The following is a 22,611-nucleotide window of genomic DNA, read 5'->3' as shown; positions in this document are numbered from 1 at the left end:
TAAATCTTAAGTTGAATAACACTTTAACACTTATCTGTATTTATGCAGGAATTCTTCTACTCCATAGGAAAAACACATTTCCTTTTAGGCAAAATGACCACTTACCTCATTTTCTCTCTGTAATGCTCCTCCCAGTCATGAAAGCTCTGGCTTGGCCCTGGGTCCCCAGCTATTAGTTGATTAGTAAAGTACTTTAGCTTGTCTAATAATATTAATAATTAACTTGATTGATTAACATACATTAAAGGGGTAGAGGAAAAGTCATGCTGGTGGGAACCTGTGAAGGATTGGTTATTTATTTGAACACTATGGTGCATTAAGAGTTCATTTTGACTTCTGTGAATTCTGCAAGGCAGATAATTGCTCACCTTCTACAAAACTGAGAAAAAAACTTCCAGTCATGCACAAGTTGCAAAATACAGTGACTAATCCTTATAATATTGTATTACACAGTTGCGTGGTGGCTCCTGATGTCAATTGACCATTTCCCATTCCACAGACGGGACTCACTTGACTTTCTGTTTATTTAAGTGACACTTGTTTGAAATGCTGGGTGCTTCTTATCCCTTTGAGTCACACACTATGTCTCAGAGCCTCTGGTACTTTTAGCACCTAATTAATTACTAACTCTAGTAAAGTCCTGCTGTTTTGCAACTCCCTGTCTTTGTTGGGAAATCACAACTCCTTGCTAGAATGAGAAGGCAAGAAAATAGTTATCAACCAAATATCCAGTTTGGGTCCATATTACAAAAGCTAATTATCTTAGGGCCTTTTAATTCCCCTAGATATTCAAACTAGAAAAGATAACTTATTGTGTCTCTAAACTTCCTTTAAGTTAGCACCAAAGGAAATCCCAAAAATATGTTTTTTAATTGTATTTGCATTCAGCTATTATTCAGAGAAGTTAAATAATCATTAAAGTTTTACAGTGAGAATTGGAAATGAAATAAAAAAATAGTCTCTTAGTTCACACTGGCAAGTTTTCTAGGGATAGCACAAAGCACAATGCCCACAGGCATAAAAGCACTCTCAACTCCTTTAACACTTACCATCCAAATCTCCCATTTGTCCGTCAACATATCCACTGCTCCATTGTTACTTATTTTTTTGTGCATAGAAGTTCTGACACCTCTGACTCCAAATAAATTTTAAGCACTTCAGAAGTGGAGGCTGTATCCTCTATTTTCTATCGGCAGCACCTAGCAGAGTACCCCACATATTTTTTAAGTAGACGTTTAAAATACATGGTATTTCTCCTACTGCAAAATATAAATAAAACTATAAATAATTCTATAAATCAATGCATGGTCTCAAAAAATTCTTGAAATACAACTTACATAATTTTATGAAAACTAATTTCTCAAACCAACCTGGTACTCTATATCAAGACAGCAGATACATTGAACAAATGCAATGAGTATGTATTATAATGCATTATAATGTATTATAATCAATACCAGTATTAGAAATGTGTTATTGACCTTTGCGTTACATTTACCAGTAGAGAGACTACACATTCTCGAAATTGGTATTCCTCAAACTGAGAATCACATAAGCAAAGAAAGAATCCAAAGGACAGTTTCCCACAGTGCTACAGAATATTGACTCATTCTCTTCGTAATGAACCAGAAGACTCTCAGTCAAGTCAACCATTCTGATTTGATCTCTCTCTTCCCGCAAACCATGGTTATCTTCTCTGAAATGGGCCCTTTCAACACCAGTCCTTTCTCAAACAAAGAGATTTAGAGTTGTTGAGAATCATTCACTGATCTAAGTGCAGCAGTGGCTCTTGATAGTGACAAAGGGATTCAGGCTGATTTGAGTCCCACATCCACGTCTGCCCTCACCCTATTGGATATTTTGGAATCTGTTTCTCATCCCACATTCTTTCCTTTCCATGTTTGTCTCCCTACTTTGTGACTCCACTGCCTCTTGTCCTTTGGTGAAGGATGTAAGTATACAGGAAAAAATGAGTTCCCACAAGGTCACCAGATGAAAGAAATAGAGCCTGAGTTGCTCGTTAAATATACAGATGAACAGCTTTCTTTTCTGGAAATTAGGATTTCTGATTTGTAGGTCCTGAATCTAGACTCTGAAATCTACTTTGTTTACAAGGGATTTGTGGAATTTTTATCTATATATCATTTTGGGAAAGAGCAGAGCAGTGTGTCCCAACCTTGGGTGCACACTATAATCTCCTGGAGAGTGTTTAAACCACACAGATACCCCAGTCACCAGACTTTCCGACTTAACTGTGCTGAAATTGAGCCTACTCAATTGTCCTGTTAAAAACTCTTTCAGATGATTATATCATGAAGGGTTCTCAAACTTCAATGTGCATTCAGTCACCTGGATAAATGATTGAGTAGATTGTGATTAGCAGGTCGGAGGTGGGGCCTAATGTTCTGCATTTCTTTCTTTCCTTTTTTTTTTTTTTTGAGACAGAGTTTCACTCTTGTTGCCCAGGTTGGAGTGCCATGGCACAATCTCAGCTCACTGCAACCTCTGCCTCCCAGTTTCAAGCGATTCTCCTGCCTCAGCCTCCCAACTAGCTGGGATTACAGGCATGTGCCACCACGCCTGGCTAATTTTTGTATTTTTTAGTAGAGATGGGGTTTCTCCATGTTGGTCAGGCTGGTCTTGAACTCCTGACCTCAGGTGATCCACTCACCTCAGCCTCCCAAAGTGCTTGGATTACAGGTGTGAGCCACCGCACCCGGCCTGATGTTGTGCATATCTAATGAGTACCCAGATGATCTCTGTGCTTCTGCTCTCTGGACTGCCTATAAGTAGCAAGGCCTATTAAACTGAATATTTTGGGGAATGGAGACAGAGCTAAAGCTACTGATCACTCACTCACCCTCTCTCCCCACCACACAAACACACACACACACACACACGCACACACATTATTTATATAGTTTAGATTCCAGGGGTGAATAAGATGCACAGCATGGAAGAAAAGGTTGAGAATAACCTGCCAACCTCTCTAGAGGGAAGAACTACTAGTTAAACAAATGTGATGGCACACCATAGTGCCTTGCACAGGGCCTGGAACACGAGGTCTCAGGAAATGCTGCTAAATGTGAAACTGAACCTTCCAAAGGAACCTAAGCAGAGAGTGGGTCATTCAATTGAGAGAGGTCACTCAAAAGAGAGAGGAAGACTTCTTACCCAAGCCTTCCCTTAAATAGTAATGCCTCCCTATATTAATTGCTATTTCCCTATATCTCTATCAGATTTAGGCTTGCTTCAAAATCTGGCTTACCTAACTCAAGTCTTTAAAGACTGGTATTTTAACTAAACTGACTTAGTTCTTCTCTTTTCTTGGTAGTTTAAGAGTGATTCTTTTTTTGGTAATAAAGGCATAAATAGAATAGCATTTTTATTACTAATCTATTTCTTTAGGTCTTCTTCATGACTTAGTTATGCACTCCTGGAGACCTGGGCCCTTCATTTTTTTTTGGTGTTATTGTCACTACATTTAACACATTTATGTTTATTGCCCACATAGTAGGTACTCAGCATGCTCACTGATGGCAGTGTTAGAGTAGAATCCAAGGGATTTTTATACATTGCATCAATCTGGAAAGAAATGAATAAATTTCAGCAGTGCCAATATAGGATAATATATAAATGCATTGCCTTACTACTTTAAGCAGGTTATTTTTTTCCTTAATTATGACTGAAAAAAAAAAACCTAGGGTCAGTTTGTATAACAAATCCATAAGGAGCTCTATAGTTATAATAATAAATATTTTTAATCAAAATAAATGCAGAAATATTAGATCTTCTTTCTAGTACATTCAGAACTTACTTAACCCTAAACTTTGCAATAAGAAGTATATGAAAGTCAATGAAGAATTATTAAAAGAAGCAGAATTAAAGTGTTTTACCCCAGGAAATGGCTAAATTCACAATTGTTTTCAACTTTATTAAGTGTTCTTAGTCTAAAATGATAATGAGGATTAAGGACAATGTCCAAAGAAGGTAGGCACCAAGGGAATGTTCAATTAATGTGAGTGAATGAATGAATGAATGAATGATTGGTGAATAAATGAGTTGTTCTCAGATTCAATTGATACAAAACAAGGATATGGATTTCTAAAGTAGAATGACTAAGTAAACACTGAATGCTGAATGAAACAGCATTCAGAATGGTGGTGCAATAAAATATATCCTAGTAATGAGGAGGAGTGGCTTTTAGTCTCAGCATTGCCAGTAGGGCCTTGGGCATGTCACTTAATCTTTTAGGTCTCATTCAAAATAAAATAATGTATTCTAACGATCTCTGAGAGTACTTCCAGCTCTAGAATTCTATGAATTTCATAAGTCAAATTAAACTAGATTCTTTTTCTTAAAAATCAAAAGTTTTTCCAGTTTCTAGACAAAGATTCCAATTTGCTTTTGAAATTTTACTTCGATACAGAAAACTTACACTGCCATAACCTGCCATTAGAGGGAAATAAAATATTTTTTGAAACAAAATTTGTTCTACCTTTTTTAAAGCTTCTAAAGAAGAGGGAAATTTCTTTCCCTAAAAAGTCTTTACAAACAGTATACATCTTTGTCTCTCAAGGATGCTTTAAATATTCTCCTACCTCAGGTTCAGGTTTCAAACAGTTTTCTCTACTGTATTCCAGCTCCCATCCATTGACAGTGACTGCATGCAGCCCTTTACATAAAGAATTCTGAAACTCCTTAGAGTCAGTGGTCCAGAGTGCCAAGATCATATCAATAAAGTGCACTTTGGAAGAAAGGAGTTGTGGCCTCAGACTGAAATATTTGCCAAGTGTGAAAGATTAACTGATTTGTCAAGGACCCTTCAAGTTCTATGTTTCTCAACTTGGTATTAAAGATAATCATTCTTCAACAATGGACATAAAATAATTCATTCTGTATTTAACTTTTAAATATCTATGAATTCAGCAACAGCAAATATATCTTATTCCAGCGGACTCAGCTGCTCCATTTTTCGTTCACTCTTGCACACTATCAATAAGAATCTATTGAACTTACTCTGTAAATTATCCATTATTTCCTGCTTTGGTATTTCAGTGGAAATTGTTTATTTTTCTCTTCTTTATTCCCCTTCTGCACACATGTCCTGATTTATATAGACAAGGAACTATTCTGACTGAAATATATGGAAGCTGACTTAAGGGAAATCTCAGTGGCCCGATAACTACAAAATTGTGTTTCTCATTCATGCTGTGTCTAACATAGGTCAGCAATGGGCAGGGAGCGAGGGGGCTGTTCATAGTCACTCAAGGACCTTGTCTGACAAAGACTTCACTCTGTCTTATGCTTCTATGATCACAACAACACTAGAAAGAGAATGTGGTAAACTCAACCCTGGTTCTTCAAACTTTTATCTTCAAGTGACTAATCTCACTTCTGTCTCATTTCTTTCAATTTATACATCCCCACCTAACTTTAAAAGTAACAGGCACTTTGGGAGGATGGAGAAGGTGGATCACCTGAGGTCAGGAGTTCAAGACCGGCCTGGGGAACATGGTGAAACCCTGTCTCTACTAAAAATACAAAAATTAGCTGGGCGCAGTGGTGCATACCTGTAATACCAGCTACTCTGGAGGTTGAGGCAGGAGAATCACTTGAACCCGGGAGGCAGAGGATGCAGTAAGCCAAGATTGCGCCATTGCACTCCAGCCTGGTTAACAGAGCAAGACTCCATCTCAAAAAAAAAAAAAAAAAAAAAAAAGGGACAGGGAGAGGCATGGAAATGCAATCTCTGCATGTCTACAGAAAACAGGTTGACGAGAGACAGAACGATTTGCTGAACAGCCCCGTGTCTTCCACACAATGCCATGCCGGGGCCAACACTGCAGGGAAAAGTTTTTTGAGCACTTTTCACTCATACTTGAGAGTTGTGCAAGATGTCTCTGGCCCCTGGCAGATCTGCCTTTGAACAATTATGTTCATTTCTACAAGCACAGGGGTGATTTTAGTTCATCTTCTACCTTTGATTATTAGTTCTCTATGAACACCTTACACAAGGCCCTAAAGGTGCATAATTCTTCTACTCCTTCGATATAAAAAGAGATATGAATAATCAACTGTCAAGAGGAGACTAGAGTCTGATTTCTTTCTGACACTCCCACTCTTTCCTCCAGTTCCAGAAAGGCTCTTCCCTTCCTCTTCCTTCTGACAAGGGCACTTTTTACAGTCCTGATTCCTCACTACACTGTGGCTTTCCGTGAAACTGCGTATTTGGAACCAAAACTTTGCTGGTATATATAAAGGAAACTTGGAGTTTAGAAATCTCTTTCTCTCAACAAATCCGTGGCAAGACTAACTATTAGGGATTCAAGGAAGGCAGCTCTGAGACTCAAAGCAAAATAGTGAAATTGTGGTCTAGGAGTTATCTCCCGTTACCACCAAACAATGAATGACCTTGGTTCGATAGGTAGAGAATAACTGTAAGGCAACACAATTTTCAGTGAATGAAAAATATGTCCACTTAACGTTTTAAAAACTAATACCCGCAAATTTATCAATCTAGAATATGAAACTTCAGGGCTATATATTAAACAAAACATTTTTATTATGTGGACACTTTTTTAAAAAGAAGGTAGCATAAGTACTAGTATCCAATCAAACATGTCTATGTTGTCACTGAAGTTTCTCTCAAAGAGGCATTTAGAAGTTGGTCATGCAGAGAAAATACTTTCATACAGTCTTCACTAACGGGTATGAGTAATAGCAATTTTGAAAACAGTTAAATTTTAAAAGAAAATGAGTAAAAAGAAACTATATGCATTTTGCCCCACGTCCTTGCATTCCAATAATACATACTCACCCACTGTCCATCTTTAGTGCAGGTTCCAGGTAATTTTTATTCTTTACTATCTCATTTCAAACATCAGGTGAATTTATGTCATTGTTTTGAGAACAATTTATGTATAATATTTTATGCAGTCTCCTCCTATGTTTAGGAGGTTGCCATAATGTGTCAAATTTAGATTTTTCTTAATACTTCATAAAACTATCTCTAGAAAACTAGTGTATCCTTTTACTAAGTTCATCCTTAGCACACTCACACCACTCCTTTTGCTGCTGCTTTTTCTTGCAACTTCTGCTTCTACGCTCACTTTTCCATCTCCCTTAGTTACTCAGTGTCCTTACAGACACAGGTCTCCCTCATAGTCACAGTTCATAATGCCCCTAAACAGGTCAGACCCTCTCTCCTTGTCACATTTCAGAGATGTGTTCAGAAGGAAACAATCTAACTAAAATAATTCACCCATTCTTAACTTTCTTGGAAATATTTGCATTTAAAATAAACTTCTAATTGTGATGATTTCAAGTAGTATACATATTGATGTGAATAATTTTAACAATGCTAAAAAACAAGTAGAGGAAAAATACAAATATACATGAACAGAGAGAAAGCAAGCTATACATACAAATATAATTATTTGGAGGAGAAATCCTCAAGGCATTAGTTGACTTTTGGAAACCAGGCTGTCCTTGAATATCTAGTATACTAGTTCATTTGGGCTGCCACAACAAAATACTTTAGATTGAGTAATTTATAAAACAACATAAGTTTATTCGTTAGAGTTCTGGACGCTGGGAAGTCCAAGATCAAGGTGTCAGCAGAGTCATTGTCTGCTGAGAGCTTGCTCTGTGCTTCAAAGATGGCACTTCCTTGCTGTGTCTTCAGATGGAGCAATGGGCAAAGGGAGCTTCCTGGAGCCACTTTTATAAGGGCATGAATCCAATTTGTGAGAGTGGAGTCTTCATTACTTAATCACCCCACCAAAGGCCCTACCTCTGAATACAATCACATTAGAGATTAAGTTTCAATATATAAATTTGGCAGAGGGCACATTCAAACCATAGTGCCGTGTATTTTTTTAAAAAGACAAAAGATGCCATATTGTATATAATTTACAATGTTACTTTTAAAAAGTATTGATTCTTATGATCATAATGGTGAAAATTCACCAAAAACTCATGAAAACCCAATATATCATTCCTAACTAAATCAGAGAATCAAGTCACAGTGAGGAAGTAAATCCATTAGTTAAATTGCCTCCTTTCCTAAACACTTAAGGTAAATCTATGTTGTAGGGCAAAATGATTGTACCTCATGTCGTTAAATCTTAGAATTATGGAATTTAATGAGATAGTGCTTCATGTTTCTATGCACTAAAATGATAAGTTCTGCTGCAAATTTTAGTAGACAAAAGGAAGGCCTCCTGGCAAGGAGGCATTTTCACAGGGATTCTTTTCAATGAGAAGATGTCTATATTATATTCACAAACCTTAACGAATACTATCCTAGCTCTTAAGACAAGAGAAAAGGGAAGGAAATAACAGGCTGAAGAAAAACACTTGTGACCTCCCCCAAGATGAGAACATTGCAAAGATTTTTCTCTATGAGTTCCAAACCATAATTGCTTCTTATTTATGTACCCAAAGCTGAAAATTTGTCCCAGCAATGGCCTGGACCTTTGTACTGCTTTGATATTGTGAGGCTTCAAGTCTAGAATTAAAACTCAATTCAGAGAAAGAACTGATCTAGAACCAAACACTCTGTATAGGTGGTCAGATAGGGTATAGGGTAAACCTCAGTTTTGCTTTCTTGCTTCCATTAGGTATCAACTTTCTGACTGACCAAAGAGCTCCACGCTTGACTTTATACAGAGGTTAATAACCTGCCCATTAGCTCTGGGGTGGATTTAAAATAGCCTACAATTCTTTGCAGTTCCTCCTATCAAGAGATAAAGTCTATTGGGTAAATTCTAGAATCTAGGTTGGTCTTTTGACTTGCTTTGGTCAATAAAATGCAGTAGAAGTGATATTTGTAGGACTTCCAAGGGGCCTTGCAGCTTCCTGTCTCACATTTCTGGAACCCAGAGAGCTCCATGTTGTTGGGATGTAATACTACCTGGGAAGAGAGGCCTGCTATCTCTGCCGTGTCAGCTGACCTGACAGCCAGATGTAGCATATGAGAGAGCCCAGGAGAGACCAGCAGGAGAGTCAGTCAACACACAAAATTGCGAGAAGCCATAAACAGTTGATAGTTTAAGCCACTAAGTTTAGAAGTGATTCGTTATACAGCAATGCATAACTGATACAAGCTCCCTGGAAAGAAAGTCCTTTGTTGTCCTCTATCTTCCTGCAGAATACTTCTCAGTGAGACAATGTTATCTACAAATACAGAATACCACCTGCCAAATTGGAAAAATATCATGACCACGAGCCACCCGAAGCTTTTTCATAATGGCTTGAAACCCCCCACAACTGTGACATACCCTACAGGCCAAAGTGAAATAAAAATATGTTTCTGGGAAGAAAAGATTATATGGGGGAAGAGAAGGAGAGAGGGGCAGAGCTAAACCAGTCCTTTATCATTAGTGAGCAAGGATTAGAGTTCAAAGTACGGAAATTCTAGGGTGGGGAAAGCTGGAAAGAAGAAGGGATGAGCCTCAGCAGGAGATTTTTGATAAGGATGGGTGCACAAAACACTGTGTGGGGAGAACATGTTCCAAAAGAATACCAGAATGTATGGAGAGTGCTTGGCATGGAGTTGGGGCAAGAGAATGGGAACAGCCAGACACTCACAAAGGCCAACCCCCATTTCTTTGGTAGTTATCCTAAACGTTCTCAAACACTTGTAGGAATAGGAGAAATGAAATGTCATCTTTCTCACAGGAGAGGAATCTGCCCACATTCTCACTACAGTAAACCGGTCAAATCATTAACCCACACAAACCCCCACACAGGTATCAGCCATGAACTACACTCCCACAGGATCGCCACTGAGCCACAGGAATTGCTGGAGAAGGAGGAAGCCTGATGCAGCTCGTGGAGTCTGGCTGCCTCCCTAGCAAACATGTAGCCAACCATGACCACTGACCTCCTCAAAGCAAGGCAGAAAAGGAGCTTGACCCCCTGCCTCTGAATCAGGGCCAGTCTAAAGCAAAAGGAGGGATCCTTCCTTATCCCCATTAAGATTCACCATTAGTTCTTTAAAATCTGCATTATCTTAGATGCAGAATTTATCTCTTTCCTCACCACCATCACTGCCCCTCAAGTATTGTTCCTCTTCCTTTCCCCACAACACATTGCAGAGCCCTTATGACACAGCAGTTACCACATGGTTTATGTGCCTGCTTCCTTCACTGAGGGTATTCACCTTGAGGGCAGGGGCCTAGTGTCCCTAGTTTTGTATCTTGGACCTAGCATGGAGGTTGTCACATGTTCAGTGAGTGCTGAAATAAAAGTAGCCAGATGACCAAAAGTAGCTACCCAAAGTGGCACCAGCAGTAACAAACATAAACCATAAATGATAGTACGAATACAGGTGGAGGAGGTTTTTGTTCTGTTTTGTTTATGAATATGGCAGCTTTGAAGAAGTACTTCCTAAAGCTTGTTGCTGGGTGTGTCCAGTTCATTTCTATCATAAACCATAGCATTGCTTTTCATCTGAGCACCAATACAACCCCTCATGTAATTCCTTCACTGTTCTTGCCTTAAAGGCCACGCATAAAACTCTGCTTCAGTGTGTAGCCTGGAGTTACCCATAGTAGGCACCATCAACAAATATTCATGGGATGAATGGATGGCACATTGAGGTTAGCTCCATCTTTCACTATGCTTTCCAATAAACTACCCTTACCGTGGATTGTGCAAGGCTCATTTTGGACCTACCAGGAAAAAATAAGTAAAAAGTGACTTAGTCAAACCATGCTTTAACATCAATGCCAGCTTTTGTTGCTGCTGTTTCTTGACTCCCTTGCTCTTTCTTTTCCTGTGACTTCTTGTTTCTGAGTGCTTGGCTATAAGTTTGAACATGAAGTTTGCTTTACTCTCTGCCATTCTGATTCTAGTTATTCATGGCGATTTAGCCCATGACCTTGCTCTGATGTTTGTTGTGTGCCCACTTCCATACTTTACAAGCCTTCCTGGCTTGTAACTTGTAACATACCCTGACCCTCTCCCTTCATGCAACTTAGTTTTAATCAGAGTGCATTCCTCTGGAAAGGCAGGACCACATAGTAGGAAGGGCACTGGCATTAAATCAGACAACCTGGTCACAAGTCCAAGCACTAACACTTCTGTGTCACTTAGGGACCCAACAAGAATTTTTGAAAGATACTTTTATAAAATGGCCATTTTCTATAGTGCAGACAGGGTTGAAGAAACCAAGAGGAGATGTTGGGTCACCAAGGAACTAAGAAGACGGGGAAGCCATTTCTATCCCTAAGCCTGAGGAGTCAGGGAGGGTAAATGGTGATTCTGAAACCTACTTGAGTGCTAGAGCCAAAGAAAAAGGACTGCCTGACAGGGCTGTAGCCTCCTGAAGGATGTGGCAAATGATGCCAAAGCAGGGAAGGAGTGGCATCACTTTTCCTTCCCATGATCTGATCACCCTCAGGTACCCCCGCCTAGGCCTGAACTTAACTGGAAAGCAGGGGAAAGGAGTTCTGGTGATTTAGTTTATGGAAGTCAACTTCCTGGGGGACAGGGAGGGCAGAGAAAACAGATTTGGGGGTAATACGAAATAGCCAGAATCTTATAAGCTTAAGCAAGTAACTTTATCTTTCTGGATTCAGTTGTCTCATCTATGAGACCATGTTTTGAGGAAGTTTTGAGATAATACATGTAAAAGAAGCTACAAAAATTACTCATTGGTATTATCCCTCATCTGGCACTCTACATCTTATACATTTTTTTTTTTTTAGATGGAATCTCGCTCTGTTGCCCAGGCTGGAGTGCAGTGGCGCAATCTTGGCTCACTGCAACCTCTACCTCCCAGGTTCAAGCGATTCTCCTGCCTCAGCCTCCTAAGTAGCTGTGATGACAGGCATGTGCCACCACACCTGGCTAATTTTTTGTATTTTTACCAGAGATGGGGTTTCACCGTGTTCGCCAGGATGGTCTCAATCTCCTGACCTCACAATCCGCCCACCTCAGCCTCCCAAAGTGCTGGAATTACAGGCGTGAGCTACCATGCCCGGCCTACATCCTATACTTTCATGTCTTTGATAGTAACCCTTCAACCTAAATCTATGACCACAACCACTCAAGCTTCACTGCTGACCTTCAGAAGAGGTTCCTGGGATGAAGGGTACATGGATATAAATCCTCATCCAAAGATAAGAATAGGAAAAATAAAATTTGACTTTTATTTACAACTTTTTATTCCAAAAAAAGAAAGTAATAATACAAACATAAAAAGAATGGCTCTTAGTGAGATCCACATTCCTCCCTCATCTGTGATTCCTACAAACAGGTCTAAATGAACGCTCTCTTTATGACATGCAGAAGTCCTTTTCCCTACACTCTGGAGGACTCTGCCTAGAATCTCGAGTTTATAATTTGTTCTTTCTTGTTGTCCCAAAGTCTGCAGACATCTAGACAGATTGAACTTGTCCTGAATTTATCTTTGCTGGGCCAGAGTCATCTAGGATTCTTGTAAGGGGTTAGGCATTTCCAGAAAATCAACAAGTTTGAAAGCAGATTTCTAAATCTGGACCTATTCAATTAAACACAATTCTGTAAGTAAAAGCTGTGATGTCACACAACTAGAAATAGCTCTGACATTTGCAATTACAAGTCTGTCTTTCTTTCTTAGAAATAGTTCCATTACTGTCAGAGCTGAAGGGACTTTGGAAATAGTTTAGTTCAATTTCCTCATTTTTCAGATGAAAAAATCTGATACACAACAATGTAAGTACAAAACAAGGACTCACCTTGATCCCCAGATCCACAATTTAGTGCTCTCTTACTACAACATACAGCCTCTTTCTATTAAACCTCCATGATCATGCAATATTTTCTGAGCTGTTAAATTCTTCATATTGAGTACTATTGGATATTCACATTTTAAGTAAGCCCAGCAATCAACTGATTTGTGAAAGGAGTTTTAAACATAGGCATACCAGATGGTGCTTGCCACAATTACATAAATGTCCCATAACTTCATCTGGGAGGAAGAACATTCTTTCTTGTTGACAGAAAGTAATCCATCATGGGTCTTGATTTACTCATTTTCTTAATGCTATATAACCATATAATCACTTTCTAAATTGCTACAATAATTCTGTCTCCTTTCTTTCTCTCTCTAAAAATAGTAGTTTTCCTTCATGTACTAATTTCAATGGCGTTTAAATGCTGCTCCCCACTCTGTATTTCAGGGATGACTTCTAGCTGCATCAGTTACACACACCCCGCCAGCAGTACCCTGTTTGACTTACTGACTCAGATGCCTCACGATCTGAGTAACTGGAGAGCTGCGCATTTTCAGAATCTGCATATTCGCTCTGTGGTATAATGACTGATGTCAGCCCCAACTTTGCCAAACATCTCTCATCACTACTAGTTATATCCCTTTCCAACCTATTGGGCTTGCTCTCTCTTTCGGGAGCACACCCCCTTTCACATATTTGCAGTATAGATTCAACAATATGACAATCATTTTCTTTCCTTAGAGTGCCACTGCTGCAATGGATAAAAATAACTTGTTACTGTTGTCACTGCCTGGTTGGAATAAGTGGAAGGAGAGATGAGAAGTTGCAGTAACTAGTCTGGATATGCTTAGCCTCCTACCTTTGTTCAAAGCTATTCTATTCTCCTGGCCCAAGCCTCCCAGTCTCCTGGTTATCCAAAACTCCCTGGAACTAATGTGTTTTAGAGAAAAATAAGCAAACGTTGACCTCTATGCTGAGCCTATGGTTTTTAACTTTCTTTAGGCTTGAGTTCTGAAATCCACTGGCAGCCACAGGCTTCTGTAAGTGCTGCTTTCTTGTTTGAAGAAAAAAAAAAAGGTACTATGTTGCAGAAAATATGCCATGGCATGCTTTCCATAAGCTTCTAAGACAGTTGAGGGAACGTAAAACTCAGCCAGGCAAGTAAACACACATTTAATATGATGGTAACACGGATCAGGAAAAAGTTATTCTAAAGCACAGCATCAAGAGAGAAAGAATACTCTCCTCTTTTATTTAATGTTTTCCTTATGTTTCCTCTGAGCAGAGCTTATTCCTTGACAAGTTTTTCCTTCCCACTGCATCTAGCACTTCTTTTCTGGGATGGCTCAAGAACCGTAGCTTCTCATCGGGTTTGTTTATTTACTTACACTGCCATTCCTGTTCTCTTCCAAACTAACATATGTCTGCACAACCACACAGTGAAAAGTAAGTGTCTTTCTTCATGTTTATTTCCCTGAAGTTGTTCATCAAATTGCTTTTTCACATCCCTTTTGCAATCTCATCCCATCCGGCTCAAGTATCCCGGATTAGAAAGGCTGTCTCTGGAGTCCTTTTCAAAGGGAGCCTCCCATAGTCTTTAAATCCCCCATGTTTTATGGTGCAGATATTCAGGACTTGAGGTATTAAGCAAGAAGGAAAGCAAAGCAGATGGGGACAGGCATAGTAAAATAGAGTGGCTTCTTTTTTGGATAATCATTATTGGAATTGTCCTGTTATCTGTAACTTTGCTGGTTCAAAGTGATAAACTCAGTCATTTATAACTAGACATTTTGCAACAGATAAAGGGTGGAAAAGCTGCGTGTGGGGGTGTGCACACACATGTGCATACAATGTACAGAAAAAGTTCCACCACTGAAAGAGAGGTGTTGTAAATGGGAACTCTTAAAAAGAAGGCAAAAATCATAATCTTGTTGGGGTGTTGCCTTCCTCATAATATCAAACCTAAAGGAAGCTATGCATACTTTCAAAATTCCAACACAAGCATGCAGTATAATAAGTGATATTTAACTAAAGAATTAACATCAAAAGACGATCTCTGAGATTCTAATTTTTAGCATCTTGAAAATAATGCATATTTCAAGTTCCTTTCCTTTTGCATCCAGGCCACTTTATTGCCTCTATCCTACTTTTGGGATGTATAACAAATATACCAGTAAAGGACTCCAGAGACATAAAATTCGTAGCATTGCAAACTTACAAAATGCTCTAATTCATGTAAATTTACCTAATTTACATAAATGAAAGGAAATCCAGTAATAGGGATTACAAATGGAGGAAGGAGATAGAAGTACAAGTGTCACTTGTTTCTCTGCAAGGCTTTAGCAATTTACTTAGATTGAATTATTTGAGCTGAGCACAAAAATTAGCAAGGCACCTATGAATCAGGGACTCTTTCAAAGTGACCTCCCAGAAGTTTGCTGCTGTGTTAAACTGTAGTGCTAGTGCAGTCCTCCAGATATTCTGTTAAATATAATACATAAGTCAGGCTTACGTTAAAATCACTTGAGGCTTGTGACTTTCGACTAAATACTTCTTCAGTAATTACTAAAAAGTTCACCGGCTAGTGCTACCAGAGAAAAGACGAGGAAAGCTCACCAATTACTACCGACAGCCAGGGTGTGCCCCACTCAGGGGTGCCAGCCCTCTGTTCTCCCATCCCTGGGTGGGCCAGGGCATCTTACTCCCTGCTGCCTTGGGCCTCCATTTGGGCTGGGAAGATAAGAAAGTAGTGGACCTTCCCTTTCCTTCTCCAAGACTGGGAAAATCTTTCCAAATCTTATTCCCACTCTTCCAGATGAGATATCAATATGTACAGCAGATCCTCTCAAGAACACTGGGAGACCGAGGATGGGAGAGAAAGCTCCAAGAGGGGGCGAGTTGACTATAGAGGGAATTGCTGAGAGGGAAAGGAATCTTCCAAAGCCACAGAAAAGGCTTGGTTTGGAGAAAAAAAAAAAAAAAAAGGCCGTAGCACAACTGCATTTCCAATGGGAAGATCCTGAGCGCACACACTTCTGGGTCCTCCCCGCTCAGAGCAGGTAAACCTCAGAGTAGCTGACCGGCAGCACCCACAGAGTTTCCTCCCGACCACCCGCCTGGCGACCAACTGCAGCCACTTTTATTGAAAGAAAGAGAGAGGAGAGAGAGAGAGAGAGAGAGAGAGAGAGAGAGAGAGAGAGAGAGAGAGAGAGAGAGAGAGAGAGAGGAAAGGAAGAAAGAAAGAAAGGGAGAAAGGGAGAAAGGCAACAGAGGAGAAGGTCAGGAAAGCCGGGAACAAGTCAGCAGCCAGAAACTCTCCAGCGATCTGCCAAAGGGGAGAGGGTAGTTGCGTGCCGGCGCTGGGAGTGGGGTGGGGGCGCCGGGGCACAGGGGCGCAGGGGCGCACGGCCACCGACAGCCGGGTGCGCCTAGCTTGAGGCCGCGGAGAGAAGCCGAACTTGAACGGGTGGGGGGTCTTCGACCTCAACACTGCCTGCCAGCCCCAGTGCGCCCAAGTCTCCCCGCCGGAGCTGCCCTTCTGAGGGGCTCTTCGCACGCACTGCTTTTCCCATTCTCCTGGCTCGAGTTCTCCCGCCGTCACTGCAGTGTCCAGAGATGCTGCGCTGTAGACCCGGGACCCCTTAGGCGCCTCTTCCCGTCCCTCTGCCAAATCCCAACGCCTGTACTTTTCCAGCTCCCTCTTTCCCTCTTGAAATTGAAAGTTATTGAGGTCGCTCAGGGTTGTTGCTCCAGCAGTTTCCTTCCCCGCCCCCGAGCTCCCCCCGCCCCCCACAGCCATTCCCCCTCTTCTCCCCCTCCCTGCCCTCCTCTCCCTTCCCCCCTCCCTGCCCTCCTCCTCCTCCCCTATGTGGTGCTCCCGGGAGCCCAGCCCAACACTGGAGCGTCTCCTGCTCGCGCACGCCAGAAGCAGCTCGGGGTCTCTCCGCCGCCCCTTGGCCATGGCCGCTGTGCCGACGGCGCCCGCTCCACTGCGCTCCCGGGGCCCCCGCCACTGCAGCCGCTGCCGCCGCAGCTTCTGAGCCCAAAGGGCCGCCGCCGCCGCTCGCCCGCCCGGATCCCGCCTGCGGCAGTTGCCGCACAACATGCTACCTGCGGCCGCCTCGGCGGCTCCTGGAACCCCGGTTCGCGGCGATGCCAGCCACCCCAGCGAAGCCCCGCAGTTCAGTGCTTGGATAATTTGAAAGTACAATAGTTGGTTTCCCTGTCCACCCGCCCCGCTTCGCTTGCCATCACAGCACGCCTATCGGATGTGAGAGGAGAAGTCCCGCTGCTCGGGCACTCTCTATATACGCCTAACACCTACATATATTTTAAAAACATTAAATATAATTAACAATCAAAAGAAAAAGGAGAAAAGGAAGGGAAGCATTACTGGGTTACTATGCACTTGCGACTGATTTCTTGGTTTTTTATCATTTTGAACTTTATGGAATACATCGGCAGCCAAAACGCCTCCCGGGGAAGGCGCCAGCGAAGAAGTAAGTGCAGGGTTTTTTTACGCGTTTGCTCCCTCCCGCCGCGTTCACCTGTCGGGTCGCTTTGCCTGTCCGGAGCCGGCTCCCAACGGCAGCGATCCTCCCGCCCTGCGCCCTGCGCCTCCCAGAGGAGATGCGGGTTTGGGCTCTGGGGGTATGGACGGCGTCTTTCACCCCTGCCTCTCGGCGCCACTGCCTCCCGCAGCATCCTAGCCGGTGCGAGGGGCGGGCGGACGCGGCGCTAAGGTGGCTCCCGCCCCCTGGTAACTTCAGGTTCGCGGGAAAGTTCGGTCCTGGGTTAGACTCGCACCCGGGATTTGTGCTTTCCTTTTGAGGATCGGCCAGGGGCACCCAGCCCTAGGCAATTGGGACGCCCAGACACAGGATGCCCCTGACCCCTAAGTAAATGTCGAGGGAGGCGCGACCGCGGCACTCGCTCACCTCGCGCAACCGCCTGGTGCAGGGAGACCTCGGCTGGGCCCTTAGGCTAGACTCCGGTAGCCGAGCGCCCGCTACCCGGCCAGGAAGCCAGGGAGCGAGCCCCTGAGCGGCCGCATCCCCGACACGCACCAGCGGAGCCAAAGGGCGCGCGAGGCGCTGGGGTTCGCGTGTCTGCGCGTTTGCAGAGCTGCCGGACGTCCCACGTCCGAGGGTTGAAGACAGCAGAAACCCAGCTGTGGGGAGCCGGAGGTGCAGAGTTGACTGTCACATGTGAGCATCTGTACCATCTCTGGCCCTTTCAAGTGTGTCCCCTGAGACACACACGTACAGAGAGTGGGGTCCCCCTAAAGATTCGCCTCCTCGCTGCCCTTAATGCTGTTATTTGGAAGGTTGGATTGTGGTGGCTTCTTAAGACAGTGCCGTAGCTGGAATTAAGCGGACACCACCAGGGCAGCCTCAGCTCGGGTTGGTCTGTCTGAAAGGTGGAATCTTCCCGAGATGAAGGGACAGATGCGAAGATGTGACCTCTCCTCGCTCCAGGGCATCCTGGCGCCCTCGCTGCTCTAGTGTCTGTGTTTCCATGAGGAGTCCTTTCGCAGATCGCAAAGCAGGGGTGACCCGGGCTCTATGGCTGGGGGCGCTGGTGGGGAGAGGGAGGAGGAAACCTCTCCTGGAGCTCGCAAGGGGCAGGAAGCGATGCTGCTGCTCTGGCCCCTCGCACCTCCGCAGCGTGCAGCCCATGCCCAGCGGCCCTACCTGGTTCCCCAAGGGGATCCCTCTCCCAGCGTCCCGCCCGGGAAGTCTTTCTGGGCAGGCGTCGGGGCAGCGCGGAGGACACAACACGGGCTTGTGTGAGATGGAAATGTAGTAATCGGTTCTCGGCCGTTGTTTGTCCCTGCCCTGCCCCTGGGCATGAGGGTCCCCTGAAAGCTCCCTTTGTATTGCTGGCCTCAGCCAGACAAGGTTTGATTCACCTGAAAATTGCCTTTAAAAAAGGTGGCAGGGCCAGAGCGACAGGGGCCCTGGCCGGGCCTCACCGCCTTTAGGATCGCCTAGCAGGGGGCAGGAGAACCCAAACTAAATATGTCAGGGCATCCGATTTATTATTCTTGGCCTCCAAATGGTGTGTACTCTGGTAACTCCCCACCCACTCTTTCATTCCGGCCCGGACGCGGAAGGGGCTGCCTGGGGCTCAGCGGTGTCCACACGCCTGGCGGTCCCCGCCTCCTCTCCTCCCAGGGTCTGACCTGGGGAATTGAGTCTCGGGGTCAATGGGCATAGAGAGCCCGAGCTGAAACGCAGCCCACTCTGCTTTCCATCCGCTCTTCCAGCCCGTGCCCATTGGGCGTCCCAGAGCACGCTCCCTCCTTTAGCCCCACCGAGGACCCCTGGGCTGGGAGCCACACACTTGCCAAGGAGCCACACACTGAGTGTCAGAGGCGTCTCGCTTTGCAGTTTTGGGGCCCCTGATTCCGAAGGAAGAAACAGGAAAGAAAGCTTGTAGTCCATTTGTGCCCACCTCCCCCAGCGAGGACCACGGCACAGGAAGCTTTCCCGGGGCGCTGTCTCAGGGAGCTGTGGGATAATGCACCTCTAAGTTGGGCCGAGAGGAGTCAAAGGCAAACAGCTTTTCGACCTGCCTTAATCATCTCAAGGCCAAGTCAAAGGCGAACTCTGTTTGTGTTGCGGGAATGAAAGAGGGAATGGGTGGAAATGGGTTGCAATTCCGGTTATTCTTTGGGAGTGGGACTGGCAGACAGCTCCCGCAGCGATGCTCTTGCTCCTTCGCACTTGAGTCTGCGTTTGCGGCTTGGTTTGCTGGTGCAATCCTGGTAGAGGGGCGACCCCTTGCGTCCTCGGAGGAGACAGACTAGACTCTCGGCAGGTGCAGTATGACTTAAATGAGGAAGGAGTGGAGGGTAGAGACGTCCTCTTTAAATGCCCAGAAACTCAAGGTCAAACTGCATATGCACAAACTCAGATATATCGTTTGTTTTGAAATCTCTGGGGGAAAAAATAAACGAATAAAAAGACTCAATTCACAGTTCCTGTTTCTCAGGTAAGGACTAGGAAACATTTTTAAAACGAAAACATGCGGTCAAACGTGTTTTCAAAAGTGGCTGGCTATCCTAACTGTTTCTTCAAGAGACAATTAAGTGAATATTTAAGGAATCTTTTGGCCTGTAGTTAAATAGTTTCAATTTCCTAAGCTTAAAATCATCAGTAAAGATATGACAGATAGAAAATTAAGGTGTTAAAAACTGTTTTAAAAAATTTTTAGTGGTCTCTCTTGATTGCTTTAGTAGGAAAGTTTTTTGTAAACAAGAACATTCATTTGAAGTGTTGAATATTGTCATGTCCAAAGAACCATGCATTATCCTCGGAAATAGCAAATAAAGCCGTATCAGTATTCTCCTGTTTCCCTAAAACAACTGTAATCCCATTTGTCTCTACTTTGATATAAATGCTGATCCTAGTTATTACAAACTATTGTTTCTTCTCATAAAAGAAACAATGTTTTAAACAAGACTCTTGTACTTTAAAATGTCTGTTTAGTTATGGGTGAATAAATACACAATAAATTTTTGTCTATTTGAATTGGTATATAGATCTTAAAAAGGACTCAACCTTTGAATTCCAGATTGTGTGCTAATAACATTAAGAAGCACTTGTTTTTGCCACAATGATAGCCGCAATATCTTAGTGAAGCCTCACATTTTCCCTTGGATTAGTTATTTGGGCCCTGAAAAAGACACTGAAGTGTAGAGGCAGGTACGATTAACCTTCCCTTCTTACAAAGAAAAGGCCTGAGAACTAGAAGCTTAGTAACCTACATAATGTCATATATCTAGCAAGTGGAACTTGTCTCCTGCCATGAATCTCACAGTTATGTACACATGTATTCTATATTCTGGCCACAGAGAAGATGTTAGGTTTATTAAGAAATAAATTAGATGGTCTCAAGGCCATGATTTATTCAATAGGTTTAGAAAATAAACTGCTCTCCTTGAGTGGAAATTTTTGAACTGATATTATTATTTATTACAAAATGATGATCAATGTCAAATAATTAAATACCTAATAGTAAAGCTTCCTAAATAGTATATATTATTTGATCATCTAGAAGATGCTGTAGGATTATATTATGCCAGAAGGTTATTGTTAGAAACATCAGATGGCATTTAGCATCCTTTTTATTTGATGCCATCTAGTAGCTGGGTTTTAATTGTTCTGACTCTAGATAAATGCAAGTTTTGAAAAGCCATTATATGCATAATAATTTAAAAGCATTAATTGCACAATCTGTAAAACTTCACAAGTCTTTCATAAAGAAGTCTGAAGAAAGAAAGAAAGAAAGAAAGAAAGAAAGAAAGAAAGAAAGAAAGAAAGAAAGAAAGAAAGAAAGAAAGAAAGAAAGAAAGAAAGAAAGAAAGAAAACACAAAGGAAATAATTTTCATGGTAATAAAATAAAAACAGACTATTGGAATATACTGGTCATTGCCCATGACATTGTTTCAGATGTTGAGCCAGTCTTTGAAATTATGACACACTCTTTGTGATTATGTTGTGAATCCTGGAAAATAACAAGTTAACTGATAAAACAGAAAAAACCTTTAATTCTACTAAACATTTTGTAATATTAATTTCAAATGAAAGTTTGGTTTGGATATTGACTACAATGTATTTTTCACACTTGTCTACATTTGTCATCAGTCTACCTTATTTTTTAGAGTAACAGTGTTTTAAAGATAGAGATATGAGTAGAATTTGCTGAAGTGTATTCTTTGATACATCATGTAATAGCTGTATAAATCAAGACAAACGCAAACTCATGTGCAGTAGTGGCAACATCTAAATGCAAGGAAAAACGTCTTTGTGAATTCAAATTTAATCATTATTACATTGTGAGGGCTGTTTCTCAAAATATCCCATGGTGATGCTATTTTAATTCTCCGTTTATTACTTGAATAGAAGTATTTTAACAAGAATGTTAGAAATGATTATTTTAAAACATTGTCTTTTTAGCCCCAAGTTATTCAAATAATGAGAATATAAGAATGAGTATGAAACTGATTTAATGTTATTTCAATATTCCTTTAAACATGAAATATGAAGAGTATTTGAACTTGTAAGTAGATAAGCTTTACTAAGTCATTTCTCCATTAAATAATTCCCTGGCATTTGATATTGTACAAATTAGGTCCCCAGAAAGCAATGAATGGAAATTACAACGTGTAGTAAAATTTTATTTTCAAGTTATTTGGGGAAACCCTTGCTGCAAAATGAATTTATTAGACATTGTATTATTTTAGCTGATTTGAATCTGGACAGAGATCTCCAGATTGCTACTAAATGTCTAAAATATTTTCTAGTTAAATGGTTAATCTTTTTTTAGTTGTGATAATTCTTTTGAATCCTATGCAATGTTGGCAGAGTACTATGTAGAGTTGTCAGAGCCCTATGTAGAGTTAAGACCAAAAAACACCTCCGCAACTATAAGAATGAGCTATCAAAAAATAAAACTGTTCTCGATATACTGATTTACCAAATTGTCTTTTCCCCTTTGTCTCCATCCAAATGTTTCATTTTAGATATGTCTTGATCTCTCTCTTCCTACTTCTTCACTATTCATTCACATATCCCATCCCCACCCCAAAAAATTCTTTTCCAAGTAGTGAATTCTTGAAATGCCATCAGAGTGGATATTGTGTTTCATGAAATGTAAGAAAAAACTTTGGTAACCATTAGGAAAACATTATTCAGTTTTAAGAGCACGGTAAGGATCGTGCAAGACAGTGTGTTGAAATTATGTGTTTAACTTGGTTAGGACTATTTCTTCTAACAGTGCATTCTGTGCTGGCATTTTTTTAGAATAATAATTTGAAAAAATGTTGCATCATAAATTGCATAGTTTTTTTTGTTTTTGTTTTTTTTTTTGTTTTTTTTT

General features: G+C 41.8%; 1 protein-coding gene and 1 long non-coding RNA gene across 3 annotated transcripts in view; one reads left to right on the top strand and one right to left on the bottom strand.

Annotated features, from left to right (window-relative positions):
* Positions 1–16,962, bottom strand: part of LOC126953281 (uncharacterized) — a 118,545-nt gene extending 101,583 nt beyond the window's left edge. For both annotated transcript variants that reach the window (XR_007725172.1, XR_007725173.1), the window contains exon 1: positions 16,836–16,962. This is a non-coding gene — a long non-coding RNA (uncharacterized LOC126953281). The remainder of the gene's footprint in view (positions 1–16,835) is intronic.
* RSPO3 (R-spondin 3) overlaps positions 16,883–22,611 on the top strand; it is a 75,997-nt gene continuing 70,268 nt past the window's right edge. The window contains exon 1 of the mRNA XM_050788726.1: positions 16,883–17,224. Coding sequence (XP_050644683.1) covers positions 17,128–17,224 — 97 coding nt within the window. The 5' untranslated portion in view covers positions 16,883–17,127. The remainder of the gene's footprint in view (positions 17,225–22,611) is intronic.

The sequence above is a fragment of the Macaca thibetana genome, chromosome 4 (assembly GCF_024542745.1).
Source record: "Macaca thibetana thibetana isolate TM-01 chromosome 4, ASM2454274v1, whole genome shotgun sequence".
NCBI classification, from domain to species: Eukaryota; Metazoa; Chordata; class Mammalia; order Primates; family Cercopithecidae; genus Macaca; species Macaca thibetana.
This window is presented reverse-complemented; position numbering and strand designations above follow the sequence as displayed.